Here is a 15,688-nt window from a genome sequence, read left to right as displayed (position 1 = left end):
TACAACCCAAGGAGAAGAAACTGCTGACCTGACTGCAAGACTACATACAGCTCTGTGTTTAAAATGTGGGGTTACAGAGGGTCTGTCAACCAAAGTAAGCCAGTGGACTTAGATTTTATTGGTATTATTCCTGGTGTAGGTTAGGGGTAAGGAATAAAGAACACTTTCAATGGTTATTGCTGTACTGGATTGGACTCGTTCTGGGTTGGAAAAGAAACGGGTGATAAACACTTTAAATAAATACAAGAGCAGTTCAGCTTCCTAACAGCTAACATGAACAAGAAACTGGGCATTCAAAAGCAGCCACCTCTGAGCTATAGCTCCCAGACACGTTGCACAGGACACTGTCAGGTACTGGAAACCACAAACATCAAAGCCCTGGCTAAGAGGAAGAGCGAAGCCCTGCAGTGGCTGCTACATAGGACCTCCTCAGCATGGACCAACAGGCTTTGGAGTACCGCTTGTCTGGGGTTGAGATTTTCATTACAGTCTAAAATAAATCCTTAAGTCTGTGCTATCATCTGGCACATTTTAATCAAATTTAATGCTCTCAAGCATTGTAAGGATAGTTTCTGTCACTTGATTTTAGTACATATTATCCTTCAGTGCTGAATGGAAGAGGACCCTTTGCCTCCACATCTGAGGGGAATTCTTGAAAATGGGGAAAAAGCATTGAAGTTGTAGGACAGAGGTTGCATCTGGTTCTAGGGCAGAATTTTCCTTCTGTGAGCGGTCATTGCCATGACACTAATTCTGTTTCACTGATCTTCCATGGCCAGCCAAGATGAAGCTGAAATCTGGGTGTTTTCTGCAGCATCTGCATTTACTACTGAAGTATACTGCTTGTATGTCAGTAAGAAATGCTGCGGCACTGATGGAGCATTTCCAGCTCTTGGATGTTCATCGAAAGAATTATCTGAATGGAAAGAACTTCTGAAAACGAGATTGGCATTAATGCTCTAAAATTACAGGCCCTGTGTAATGCTTTGAAAAGAGACACACAGAATGCTAAATCGCTTAGGATTTAAAACCAGAGATCAGAGACATTACAAATATTGCACTTCAGATGTTACAACAAATGCAGCACTTTGTAATACTAAACTAGCAGCTTGGTTAATACAAGTGGTTGGCAATACCCCAGAAAGCTTTCAGATACAGCATGTATCGCCATGTCCTCCCTGCGCTATCATGCCCCAGCTGCTCTGGGAGCTTACATGGCCTGGCTACTCCTGTGTTGGCTTCTGAAATATGTATGGCTCAGGGGACCACGGCAGAGCCACTGAGATGCATTTTCAGCTCTCATTGAAGATACTCCTTTCCCTTTCCCCCTTCCATTGCATCCTTCCCTGTTTATGAGACAGAAAAAGGTCCAAGAGGCTATGAAACCTATTTGATTTTATGGTATTATTGTCCTCTGCATCCCAGCAGCATGTGAAGCCCCAGGCCTGCTAGTACTGTACAAACATGATAACCAGGTCCTGGCACAACGAGCTGATAATCGACACAGGAAAAACCCAGGCCAGCCATAAAGGAGATCTTTACAGCTGTGCAAGTGAGATGCCAGGAACACAGGGCAAGAGGGGATTTCTGGCTCACTGAAGCTAATTCCTTAGTACTACAGCAACCTCATCATGTAATCCTTTCCATAAACTGATCGTGCTCCGTGTTAGAAAGCAGGCGGGTTTCTTGCCAATAGTGTCCTCCACGTGAGACTGTTTGCAACCCCCTGTCCACTGGTTCACAGCTTCCCCACCTCCCGCCTGCAGTTCTTGAGTCTATTGCCATGTTTTTGCAAACCCTCACGCTGCTCCAGCTCGAATGGCACCTCTTCCCATGGATTTACCCCACTGGCAGGGATTTAAGGGTAGCAGAATCAGACGAGGCTGCAGATTTTTTTTAGTGGGGGCTGTTTGTCCTCTGTGTTCACACTTGGGGAGGTTTGAGGGAAATGCTGGATCTGGAGGTTTGGCTCTTCCTCTGCACTAGAGAAGATTAAATAGGACTAAAAATAACTGCTAGTGAACCATGAGTTAGAAGTCACACCTCCAAAAGAAAAATGAGTTCTTTTTCCGATGTTTCTGGTTTGTTGGAAAAGTCCTTTTTTCCTGCAGGGGTGGGGTGGAGCAGAAGACAGACAGAAAATTATGAGCACTTTAACATTGCCTTCAGCGCAGAAATTACATACGCCTCTTTCATAAATCAGGCCATCTTATTAATACTGTCCATTAATTCTGAACAGTATCTCGTCTGCTACTATGTTTTAATTGCCTGTGCAACCTGTCTGGGAGCAGTGGGCATTTAAAATAAAATAAATCCTGCTAATTATTGCTCCCAGCTTTGTGCAGACGATGCCTGAGAGCTCACTGTTTTCCAGATCTGCAGTTTTATTGCTTTCTCTGTTATGTGACCGACCTGAATAAGGACAAGATCATGCTGCTGTTTGACTTGCTGGACCGAAATGTGAGGGGAAGGATTTGCTTTAATGAGTTCTACACAGTGGTGTACACCCTCCTGTCCCATGAGGTGTGTATCCTGTGGGTTCTGGAGTCAGTGCAGGCACATCTGCACCATCCAACACTCCCGTAAAGGGAATCAGCTCACTGGAGCTGATCTTTACTCATGGCATACAAGGGATGGAGAGGGTACCTGGGTCTACGCTGCTACATAGAAAAGGAAAGCAGGGAAGTGAGCAGTCCCCCTGTTAATACCAACCTTGCTCCTCTGGGATAAATCTACCCCTGAACCTTTTGCAAGGTAGGAACCATCTAAACACTCCTCCCAGCTCAGGCTGTCCATCTTAGTTCTCCAAAAAACAAGCCCTCAGCTGTGTCTACCTATGGGGAAGAGAGCAGAGCATCCGTTTTCACCTGTCTGTTCTTGCGAGCTTGTAGGTGCAGGACGCGCTGATGCCCTTCTTCAGCCTCCCCGGCATCACCTACAACCCAGGCTGGGGAGGGACCGGTGCCCTTTCAGGGAAAAGCAGCGAGGACAGCAGGCTGCGGCGAGGGAGAGAGGCGGTAAAGCCAGGGTTACCCCCAGAGCTCAACCTTGCTGTTGGATATGTCCTGCAGCTCCACTCTGGACCAGACACGTGGCTGAAGGCCAGTGCTCGGGACTGCTGCCTGCAGGACTCGGGGAGGAAGGAGACGAGTCGACCGCAGGACACAGCCCTACAAGTCGTTCGGCACACGGGAGGGATGGGAAAGGACCTCACAAAGCAGCCTTGGAGCTTGGCTGGCTGGTGGTAGCTCTCCCCGGCACAGCCTGAACGCAGCCGGCAGCAGCCACGTGCTCCCGCATGGCTCCGCGGCAGGAAGCACCAGGATTTTGGTATTTCCTGCGGGCGCGACTAGCGGGAGGTCACCTTTATTCTCTGGACACGAGCACCAGTTGGTATTCCACATATTCTATCCAAGCAGGAAATCAGTGCTTATCATCTGTTTCTAAACTTTTCTGCCCTGTAACAGAATGATCTTGAAAAGCAGTTCATCCCCCGGCACGCGGGACGTGCTTTTCAACTGCTGGATGTAGACAGGGATAATATGATTGATTTTAATGAGTCTGAAGCCAAAAGGTTTCTCTTCAACATCCAGAAAGAAGTTAAGAAGATATTCAAGGACATTGGTATTTCTGGAGATGAGGTAAAATTGGAGAAATTACAGGCAAAAGAGAGGCCATGAAAATGCCCCTAAACTCAAAATTAATCCTTGGGATTAATTTTGCACTGCAGCCCGCAGCCAATTCTCACTCAAGCCTGAGTTTTCTTCCTGTTGACTTCAGGAGTGGGCCTTTGATGACTTACCACACAGTCTGAAACGAAAACGTTTTAACAGTAAGACAGCAACAGGAAGAAATAATTTTTGGGGGGTAAACCGGGCATATTCCTCTGTCTGAGGAGACTGATGGGAGGAGGTGGGCAGGACTGGCAGAAGTGTCTTTTTTTAAGCCATTTTCTTCCAAGTTCACTTGTGACTTCTCATTACTTTCCAAGCTCTCTGCAGTCCATTCTCAGAGCTGCTAGCCAGGGGGTACCTCGGTGGGGTACACTCAGACTTGAAACTCCTTCTAGAAACATTAAGAGTGCCGTACCTCGGCTTATACCCATGCCATGGACATGCCGATGCCAGAGAAGAGCCCCAGGGGAAGCTCCTTCTCTTCTCTGATGGATCCCTCATTTTGACCTTAAACAAGCTCCAGGTTCCAAGGAGAGGCTGTAGGGATCTCGCCCATCCCTGCCCCACGGAACAAAGCTGGTAACAGCACCTCCCCTCCAGCTCTGCATTGACACAGTCCTCCTTATGGAGGTGCATGCAGACATCCCTTGCCAATTTGATTTTACCACCAGCTCACCTTCGTCCCCCATCTGGACACCGGTGCTCTTTCAAATCCCTCTCTGCTCTGAAGTACTCCCTGATTAATGACCACCTGCCACTACACTGGTAGGGAATCAGTCATTAATAGACTGTAGATGTCTCTTATCTCTGTCACAGCTTCACACCGTCCTCATGACTTCAGCATCTCGGCATGCTCGGGGAGCACATTTAGCAAGACAGCCATTAGTAACCGAGGCAGATGCCTTCTCTTTCTCCTCCTTTCTGCTGCCAGGTTTCTGGGTTATTGTTTTCATCAGTGATTCTCCTCCTCTATGTTCCACCATCAGTATCCTCTTCAATTATTTGTTATGGGCAGTTGTTGCATCTCTCCTGTAAGCCCTGCAGGGCTTGCAGTCTGGTTCCTGTGTGGTTTAGTAGCGCAGCGAGGTATCAAAGCCTCCGTCCTGCTCGGGGCCTGCGGATAGTTCTCTGATGCCCTCGGAGTAGTTTCCTGCAATAAGCTGTTCCAGCCCCAAGTTGCATTGATCCTGTCCTTTCATCTTGAGGCTGCCTGATTAAGAGGCCACTTTAAGCAGGAGCACCATGGCTGTGACAGAGCCGTGAAGGCACCCCGCTCCCCCCATCCACACCATAACCCCAGCTGTTATGAATCACTCCAACATCTGCAAGTCATTACAAACAGTAGAGAAACAGCCATGTGCCAGGGAGGTGCCCTGTGTGCCTGTAACATGTTCAGGATGAGCTGGAGGCAATCAGTTGAAACCAATTTGTCCTGAGTCAGTTGGGAAAGTAGAGCAAGTTGGAGAAGGGGATGAGAGCCTGGACTCAGGGTCTTTCCCTGAAATAAATGTTTACATTGGGCAAGGCTGCCTTGCTAAGCTAGGGATCTATCTCCTCTCCAGAACTAGCAACTGAACTACAGGGAATTCAAGATATTTGCAGTCTTCTGCATTGACAAACAACAAAAAGAGGAAGGGGATCATGAATAGCTTCCCAGCAGAACCAGCGAGCTCCTAACAAGACTAACAAGAACCGGCTACCCAGCTGGGAACAACACAGCCTCAGTTCTCTGTCCCCCTGGGCTCAGCTTACAACCGCCAGATAGAGGTACTAAACTTGTAGAAAGTCAATAAATCAAAGTGCTGCAGTAAAGCAATTGCCTGTTCTGTTTTCGCCATTGCACATCGCCACTGGTGAGCACCAGTGACTGGTGTCTGAGGAGGAGGAAGGACTGATGCAACTTGGACTTCAGCCTCGTGCCTCACAATTCTCCCCTGGACTAAGCCTGATGTTAGCGTTATCTTCCCCCATGTACTGCAATAGGCGTGACTTCTCGGTATTTGAGAGACGACCTCTGCTCGTCCCCTACGTTAGACACTGGTTTAGCGAGAGCCTTCCTCCCCAGCGCTGCCGTTTTGCCATGTCAAGATGCACGCAAAGCAAGGCTGGTTTGAAATGGGGCAGACTGGTCTCCGAGGCCGGAGCCGCTCACGCTGGCAGCTTTCTGCTCCCACACTTTCTGCTCCGCATTCCCCGCCTGCGCGCTCCAGGCTGGGGCAGCTCCCGGCATCCCTGCTGCCGCCCTCGTGAGGAACAGCCCAACGACAGGAAACGCTGTTTGCTTTGTTAACGAAACCACCTAATTAAGCCCATGTGGAGAGAAAGCGAAAGAGGCAGTTTAGTTTCTCTTGCTAATATTGACTGTTTACCCTCTGGGCACGGCAACCCGGTGAATTTATTTCCGCCTCTCACCTTACACACAGGGCATCACACCATTGAGCCTCCTCCAAACTCACTGCCATTAGAGAGCTTCCCTAATGAAGCAGCATGGCTGCAGCATAAGGGACCAATTAGAACAGAAAATTCCAGTCTCCAAGCGCCGCCACTGAACTCCCATGAAACAAGGTTTCGGCATGCCTGTAAGGCAGCATCCCACCTCTCAGACCTTTGCAACTGCTGAGTCCAGAGAAAATAAACTATGCAGCTGAAATCCCTCCCAACTTTCCGGGATTATTCAGAGGAAGAGAGAACACAACGAACCACTCTGCAGAGCAGAGATGAGAGCTCAGTGCCTTTTCCGTAAGTTACCTTGATATTTTTAGCCCAGATGTGGAGGGACGAGCCACCCCAAGCTTTCAGCCAGATGCTTCCTACAGCATCCCGAGTGACTCTGGAGTTCTGCCCTGACCAGGGCAGCTCCCCCTGCATAAGAAGCAGCAAAATCAGGTCCACAGTTAAAGACCCATTTCCCTTAGCGCTGTCTCTGGAGCCCAGCACCAGGTATTAACGCAGCACCGCCCCGCAGAAGCACAGACCGAGCACTGGTCAAACTGGGATGCAGCTTTAGCCAGCAGAAAGCAATCGAGTTTGGCATGGGGCCAGGAGCGAGGGTGCAACATCCACCACGGAGCAGAAACCCCGTGCTAGTTGTAGCATGTTATGCGATGTCAGAGAGCGAGATACAGGTCAATGAAATACGAGTATAGGCACAATACAAACATTAATTATATGTTAATTAGGAGTAGAAACACTGTGATCTATATAACATAGCTCTATAACTCATACATTGTCTTCTCCCCTAAGCTCGTATGCTACAGGGTGCGAAGCGACACTCGATTTCACCGCTTGCAGCAGCGACAGTGAAAATTTCAACTCTTGTGCACTTTTGACCTAGAGTCCACATCCTTTTGGGGTTTTGCTTGAGTCAGCAGTCAGCCCGGAATGCCCCAGCCCACTTCACACACCAAAATGTGCTACAGCTGCACACTAAGGACAGCTTGGCGTGGTGCGGGTATGTCTGCACACGCGCAACACCACAAGACGGACGTCCCTCTTACTACTTGACAAGCGACCACGCTTTGCTCGGCTAGGGGATGGGTAAAGGAAGATCACACGTAGTTTTATAATCCTGGTGTTGGAGGAGATCAGCTCCGAGAACTTCTCTGTCTGTGCTGGGGGAGGTGGAAGGAGGGTTGTCCCATGGGTCAGAACACATGGCTACAAACAAGCCTTCGCACCTGTTATTTTACATATATATATATTAAAAAAGGGAATATGTATATATGAAAGAGATTATATACACACACACATATAAAAGGAATAAAAAAAAATAAAAATATATATGTATAAAAGGGAAAAGTTCCAGGAAAACCACATGCTTGCTTGCTTGCAACTCGCATCACAAATTCTACCATGAAATTATTCTAAGATTAAAAAAAAAATAATTGAGATGTTTAGCTGTGGTAACATTAGACCAAAGTGGCCCACAAAAAATTATTCCTACTCCTCTGATACCTTAGGTAGTTAATCAAGACTATAAAAGTGGTGACCTGAATTAAGACAACATGTCAGCTAATGTAATTATAGGACAATTACAGAGATCCATTATTTTGCATTGTTCACCAAGGAGCCAGAAGCACATCTGCAGACAGCAGGAGCCTGGCACAGAGGAGGCTCACGCTGGATGTCTAAGTGCATCTCCAGGCCCTGCATTCTCCACGGACTGCACACCTTATTTGCAAGATAAAATGTTGTCACACACCGAAATTACTACCAAAACATGCCTCTAGGGTATCAGACAGGTAATGAAAAAGTTGTAGAGCTCCAGCTCAGAATTAAAAGCCCTACTGAAGAAATTTAAAAAAGAAAAACAACACTGAATTTATTTCTTAAGGCATGGCATTTCCAGGATTACTTTTATTTTTTAAATGCAGGGGAAAAAAAAAAGTAAAATCTCTTTTTTGTTTTAAATACAGGAAATTTTGTACAGCAATTCCAATAGAAGTTCATGATGGTTTGCTCTCAATGGTAAAAGATCTTCCATAGGTTAAAAAAACAAACAAAAAAATCACATAATTTAACAGTCTAAAGACAACCTGCTTGTGCTTTGCAGTTGGTTAAAAATACGTGCACACACTACTGCGATATGTCAACCAAGAAACAGGAGGTACAACAGAAAAATACATAATGCATTTTAAAAGTTACCCGATGTTCACAGCATCTTTATATTGACCTAGAATCCTTCATTGACTGAAGGAGCCAGGGAGGGGAAAAAAGTTAAAAAGCATGTTTTACACAACTGGTATATTTGATTCTAAAAGACTTTATAAAAGTTACAGGGGGGGAAAAACGGTCACATCACTGGAATCCCCTCATCCTTGTTTCACTGCATGTTGGAGCTATGTATTTTCTGTGTCAGTACCAAATCTAGCACCGTATCCTACGTAATATGAATGTTCGTTACATGGCACACACAAACAAACTGCATACAAAAAGTTTTACCATAAAAATGAAGATATTTATTCAAGAAGTACAAATTTGATGGTACCAGCCATCTTTGAAAGCCATTACCATGAGGCAGAGAGGACACAAACTGAAGTCTCTTGCTCAGAGCATATGAAAGCAAGTGTCTTACAAATTGCCAGCTAATGCAGTCATTTCAATCATTGCTCAAAAGCCACCTCCACTTTTTAAACATTCCCTGGACTTGAGAGGCACAAATAGGGTTTTTAATACAAGACCAGTTAGTTATTTTAATAAAGCCATCAGCTAAAATTTATTTTGTTTTAAATTTCCTTAAATTGTCTCCAGCCTTTGACTGGATTCAAATTTCCTAAAGAAAAAAGGGACTTGGGAACAAGCAGGTGCAGAATTTTTGGAGCTCAAGATGAACTAAAAGTTTTAAGGCAGGAGTCAGGATTTTAAGTTCTCTATTTGCCCCATGGCTCTGATTGAATGGTCTTCATCTGTAAAGTATACAAATACCGAGTTCTACTGGATAAATACCCAACAGGTGGTCCTGGTTGGAGGGCAGGAACATACTTTTTCATGGAGAGTCCAGTGGACATGTTTATTAAAAGTCTCAAAGTCCACGGTAAGAAGCCCGCTGGTTAAAACATCTCATCTTCCAACCATTTGACTTTTGTAGGCTCAGTGGCATGTATCTCCCTTGGAAGGAGAGCTATAGCTCCATTTCCTATGAACAAGAGCAACACACACGCGGCTACAGAGTATCTAAGCAGATGAAATATGGAAGAGGAGAGCCATTTGCAGAGCAGAGCTATCAAAAACACTTTATGAAAAGGAAAGTTTTAAAGCAGGCAGACTTGTATATACAGTCATTAACCAACAGAAGTGTTTGTAGCTGCAGATATAATAGCAGGACATTCATCTTCTTTGGGAGAAGACAGAAGCACGGTTGCTGGAAAGTTTAACTCCAAGGCTTCCTACATTAGTTAACTTGCAAGGCAGACCAACAACATCTAGTGGATTTGAAGCAGATTTTTTTTCTTTTTCCAAGAAAGTTACAGAGCATACAAAGTTCATCCTCCCACCCAAAGCAAGTTTTCAAAAACGCCTTTCTCAAACACCACTACATCCTACTCCAGGAGAGCGCAAGCTGTCCAAGAGCTGCCAGCCATCATCCAGGAGGGAGTCAGAATTACGGGGGAAGTGGTGAAGGGCAAAGGAAAAAAAGCCCCTTTTTCTAACAGAGGCTACTTTCATTTCAACAGAACAGGATCTGAGCAGCGCAGTGAAAAAGCCAACAAAAATCTTTTTTTTTTTTTTTTTTTTAAATGTAAACATTCTCTGCATAAGGTGCAGGGTCTTGGATGTATGTACAGTGACATAGAAAACAGTTTGTAAAATATAGATCAAGAGTCAGAAATGTAGCTACACTTAGGCTTCTGAAGATAGAAACGGAGAAACATACAGCATTCATTTTGTCAACACTTAACACAGCGAAAATGCTTTCAAAACTCCATGGCTAAAAGCATCCCACCATTGTAACAAAAATTTTTTTTTTAATAGTTTTTAAAAAGTTTTTACATTATTTACTAACAATGGATATATATGCAGAAGCATGTCATACTACAGCAATATTTTATCAGTTGGCCATCTGCTCTACCAAAGGTTATGCATGTTGCCATGTGTTGCCTTGTTGCTCTGATGAACCCCTCTTTCCTCTCCTCCCAAAGCAACTTAGGAACTTTCTGTGAAAGGCAAAGAGGAGCTGAGTTTTGTTTGGTTGCTCCTAGGGCGAGTTTTTTTGTTGTTGTTGTTACTACTTTTAGCATTGGGGTGTCTATTAAAAAACCCAATTTATTACACTGCTGACTCACATCATTTAGTTTTCCAAAATATTTTCCAGATCCAGAGAAGCAAAGGCTTTCAGAAAGCTCTAAAAAAGTTCCCACAATGCAGCTATTCCAAGCTGTGTCTTCTGCAGAGGACACCAATAAACTGTGATGCACAAAGAGCCAAGGTAGTCAATGAAACTTTTGGGAGCTGGATGCTCTGAAGGAGCAGCTGTCACTTGGTTGTGGAAGACGACCCTGAGCATCCTTCTGTAGTGTGCTGAGCACTGTATCTACAGCACCTGTGACTTCTCTGGAGCTCCCTCGCCCCAGCAGACTGTGTGTGTTCATGCCTCTCTGCCCTTCAAGCTGTTCAGGAGTGTGGAATTTCACTAGGTTATCACTTCTGGGTCAGACAGAAGCAACAATAAAGAGTATAAAAATCTGAATCGCATCAGACAGACCTGTCACTAACGTGGTAAAAAAATGTTATCTACTGGCATCAGTTCATAGCCAGAGCTATGAATGACACAAAGGGCTGATGGGTCTAAGAAATAAAATAAAATAAAAAAAAACCCTATTACTCCTCACTTGTCTGTACTTGGCATTGCAGTTCATGGCTGCATGCGTTATAAAAACCTGTTGCATTGCTTCAATTATACCCAAGACTCCACACGGTGCGGGGCAGCACACCAGTTAGCACGCCAAAACCCAGCCCAGGCCATGCTGCCAGCAGCATTGAGCTGCAAGCTCAACACACGCTCATGCTGCAAAATAAAGATGCACACACCAGTGTGCTTCTATCCATCCTCCCCGTGAGCAGCCACTGGTGTCCACCACGCAGACCTGCACCAGTCCTTCCCACCAGGGCTGCCAGCTAAACAGCGGTTTAGTACTTGGTTAGTCTCACTTCAGCCATGCCTACTCTGCTCTGCAATTAAACCAGCCTTCCCTCCCTCCTTCCCTCCCTCCTCCAGGCACGCAGGGAGCTCTGCTCTGCCCAGACACCCGCATGAGTCCCACGGGAGCCCCAGCCCAGTCCCCTGCTCTGGCATTTGCACCGAAGACCATCTCACAGGATAAAGACAAAGCATTTCAGAGACAGAAATGACTGTTCTCTCAACGTATATTGCAACCTCTAGTTATACACACGGGATATGTTAGTCAACATGCTGTATGCCTTCATTACTGATTTTTATATATATATATTTTTCAAAACTTAGAATTCTTTCCTAATACAAATCTTTAAAAATTTGTTTCCAGCAGGGTATGTGCTTAGTACATCTGTCATTTTATACAGAAGAGGTTGAAAAGTCTCACTTTCACCTATCAAAGCATTTTACCATTGAATTTTTTCAGTTTTAGATATGTGCTTAAGGGACAGGAGGTGGGGAAGGCTGTTAGAGAAGAGAGTATTTTCATGAACCAATTCGCTGTTCTACTCAAAGCCCACTCACGACATGGCCTTCAGATCATCACCTTGCTCCCTGACATAAAAGCAATTAATATAAAGCATGGTCATCTATTACAGCATGATATAACTGAACCTTTTCCAACTAAGAGAGGGGAGAGAGAAAGAAGGAGCTCTCCCAGACCCTACACGCTGTAATCTCAAAAACAATACATAGTGACAATAGCCTGAACAAAAATAGAAAAAGAAAAAAAAAAAAAAAATCAACAAAATGGATCCTACAAAAAAAAAAAAAAAGAAAAAAGTAGTGTTTTAGTGTTCACAGCTACAGAACTGTCACTCTGGTTTGCTCCTCCTTAATCTATCACGATTCCCCCTGTTCCAGAAGGGACTGCAGGGAAATGACATTGTAAAGACCGTTTATACAGACATGCAAGTTATGCCTTACAAGACAAGTAGTGTCTTCCTGGCATGAAACCATCCTTTGCCCTGCGAAATCCAAGAGATTTTTGAGTTGTTTATATATCAAATATTTTTTTCCCCTCTGGAATGCAAGAGATCTGGCTGCAAAAACCCAGTATAGTAAATCATATTTGCCTTAAAAAAACCCTCCACAATAGAAAACTTTTGTTATAGATTAGTATATATCAGCTTTGATTTCATCTTTAAAAGGAAAAAAAAAAAACCCCAAACCAAGTCACTTTGGTGTTTATGAGAACAGGGAACTACTCGGCCACTGCACTTCAGTCATCCTGTACCAAACTGGGGCAAAAGGAACTGTCAGAAAACCATAGGCTTAATACAACACAGGGACTAAAAAGAAAGCTATATCTATTCAGAGTAGGGTGAGAAATGCATACAAAATGTGGATCTGTTTTCCAACCATCAATGTAAATTCTGCGCCTGCTTCCACGTGCTGGGAAAGACTTGTGATGTTGTACAAGTGACCCCTGCTCATTCTGGCTCGATGCTGATGCTCATGGAGCAAAGAACTCCCTTCAAGTCCAAGAAACTGAGTTCTATGGAATCAATGAAGGAGCAAAAGTAACAAGTTTAAAATTGTCAATGTAACCCACCAGTTTCACTAGCAGACAAGAAAGAGCTGGGACAACTGTAGCTTTAGACCGATCATTCAGAGAGGGAAGACAGAAACCAATAGTTTTGGAAGAAGTCAAATCATTTCAACGATGGCTTAAAACCCAAGCAAACTAGAAACTGTGTAAAAGGAACAGGGCGTTTGATCTCCACCAAAGGCATTACCCGAAAAGGGTGCAGAGCAGCCAAAGGAAAACAGAGAGCATCTCTGACTGAGGGAACAAGCAATTCGACTGCTCCCCTGCCCCGCAAATATGCTCTGATTCAGATTTTTGAGACTACAAAAGGATTTGTCGTTTGCCAAAAGGGTTCCTCTTACATTCTGAAGGGAAAGCACTGGCTGTGAAACACCACCGTCACGCTCTGGGCTGCAGGTGCATGTCGGTGAGGATACCTCCAGTTGTCCTGGCTGGAGAGTCACCAGAGCTAGAAGACTGGCTGCTGTTTCAAATGACAGTCACAGGAAAAGCTGAAAACTGTGTGCTATCGTGTCCTTCTTACCATCTTCCATGCTTTGTGCCCTCTAGGAATAGAGGGGAAGCTGCAATCCATTGCATGTAGGTGTAACTGCAGTTTAACCTGGACCTATCACACTGGTGCCATTTGATGACGGTGATGCACCCAACCGTTAAGCACAGACCAGTGCATCACTCACCTTAGCTAGCCTCATCAAAGCTTGTTTTAATGGTCTGAGTGATATACAGTAATTCAGCAGGCACGTACTCAGGTGCCGGTCAGCCAGTAAACTTCAGGCTGAGTCAGTCTTGTAGCAAGTAAGTTTACAGTACAGTACGAGAGAGTATACATTGACTAAGTTATTGCCTAAGGCTCCAGCGGGCCATGTTCCCAGCTTGGGAGCCAGCAATGGCACAGGACTGCGTTGCCATCTTGGAATGTACAATTGCTTGGTCTGAGCATCACCAGGAGCCGCCCGTGCACAACAGAGACCGAGTCCCCAGCCCAGGGGCTGCCCGGGGCCAGTTGTGCCTCGGCAGTGCCTGGGCGAAGCACGCGAGTTAGGTCAAACTAGAAAGGATCCCTATGAACAGGCAGCGTGGGACCTATTCAGAGCAGCTGCGATTCTTGCATGAACTGCATGTGGTGCTGATATGAAATTTTATAAATTGATTAGTTTTTAAATTTTTTTTTTTCTTAAATAAAAGTGCTCTCTTGCTCTGGCTCCACATATCAGGACACCACCTACAGTTTTAAGAATCATTACATATTTGTATTGTTTAAGCGAATGACAACCTCTTCCCTCCCTCTTTGTACGTCCTCTCTTTTCCCTTCCCCTTTCTGCTCCTTCCTTTGCCCTTGCCCTGTGCTGCTTGCTGTTGTGTTAAATATGAGATCAGGCAAACCCCAAAGGCCAGTTTACATTTTTATGTTTTGTTTTTGCAGATCTCCATCACAGATGGAATTTTTGCTGGTCATTTCTTGGAACCAATCCATTAGCAGGACAAACCAAAAGAAGAGAGGGCAGTGAAAACAAACCCCATGACAGAGACGGAGGAAAGAAGAATCAATAAACAAGCAGAAATCAGTTTTCCACCGGGGTGGGATTTGCTAAGGGCTGGCTCACGATGACTTGCACCACGTAGTCCTTTGGGATTTTCAGCTCCTCCAGTTTCATTTTGTCTGCCAGCGGCCTGCCCGAGAAGAACCAGCGCTGGCTGCCTGGCTCCACTCCCTCCACCGCGTGCAGCCGCCTCTTCATGTGGTACACCGTGTCCATGCTGCGGACCATGAGTTTGAGGTCTTTGCCTGTGGAGAGGCGCAAACGAAGCTGGCATTCGTGCCCTGAATTGGGTGGGGGATCAGGAATATCCAGAGTCTCCAGGTCGCCCTTCTCCTCTATCATGTTGATAGGTGGGGCGAGGCAGTAGACGGGAAGCTGGTACCGGTTGCCCAGTTCATCGTAACACTCTGTAAGAGCACCTTTAGGAGATAAGAGGGGAAAAAATGAGAATGAATGCATTTCACAGTTAACATTGAAGTGGTCATGCTCAGAAGCATTTACCCTACTGTTAAACCATCCGAGCAATGAGGTCTGAATTCAGGCTTTAAAGGATTCATACAAAAACCTCAAGTTTTCATTAAAAATTGCTTCAACTTGTTTTCACATGGAAACTTGGGGTTGAGCTAAAAGCACCCCCTAAAAGACAAACACACCCCTCCCTCCAGATAAACCAGGATAAACTTCAAAAGCAGCAGGAAGGAAGAGACGAGGGAGGATGATATGTGTTGTCCCCATGTGACATTTAAAAGAGGAATCTTTCTCCGGCAGCACAGCCAGAGGTTCAGGGCACACGTGCACCCAGAAAATGCTACTTGGATGAATTACATGATCCTGAACTCGAGCTGTGAAAAGACAAAATGGCAAAGACCAAAGGCAAAAGACCACTGTGAAAGAAAGATTTTGTAACTTCTCAAACATTCAAAAATTGCTGAAACGGTTTCATACAGGACTCATGTTTTAGCAAACACTGCCAGAACAAACAAAACACGACCACCCAAGTCGGACATCTCTGTGGCTCTGTACGGCGCCCAGTGTCACCACCAGAGCACCCAGCACATACTTTATATTTGCACGGCATCTGTAACTCCCCTATTCAAAGCCCTGAAGTTTCAGGAGTGATTTTTATTTCCCCAGACTCCTGAGAGGTTCCTCGGTATAATCCGGGTTTGTGTTAAAGATGACTGAGCAGCGGTGTGCTGCCTTGCATACGGTATTCCTTCCCACCAACATGGTACAATGCACACAGAACAGC

The 15,688-nt window shown here is 45.2% G+C and overlaps 1 protein-coding gene across 1 annotated transcript in view; it reads right to left on the bottom strand.

The window, feature by feature from the left end:
* Positions 1 to 8,609: 8,609 nt before the first annotated feature.
* The window catches only part of UBTD2 (ubiquitin domain containing 2), a 61,635-nt gene continuing 54,556 nt past the window's right edge, over positions 8,610 to 15,688 (bottom strand). Inside the window, exon 3 of the mRNA XM_069772862.1 lies at positions 8,610 to 14,855. Within this exon, the coding sequence (XP_069628963.1) occupies positions 14,458 to 14,855 (398 nt within the window). The 3' untranslated portion in view covers positions 8,610 to 14,457. The remainder of the gene's footprint in view (positions 14,856 to 15,688) is intronic.

Source organism: Haliaeetus albicilla, chromosome 27, assembly GCF_947461875.1.
Source record: "Haliaeetus albicilla chromosome 27, bHalAlb1.1, whole genome shotgun sequence".
In the NCBI taxonomy this organism is placed as follows: Eukaryota; Metazoa; Chordata; class Aves; order Accipitriformes; family Accipitridae; genus Haliaeetus; species Haliaeetus albicilla.
The sequence above is the reverse complement of the archived record's forward strand: the minus strand, read 5'-3'. Positions and strand labels throughout refer to the sequence as shown.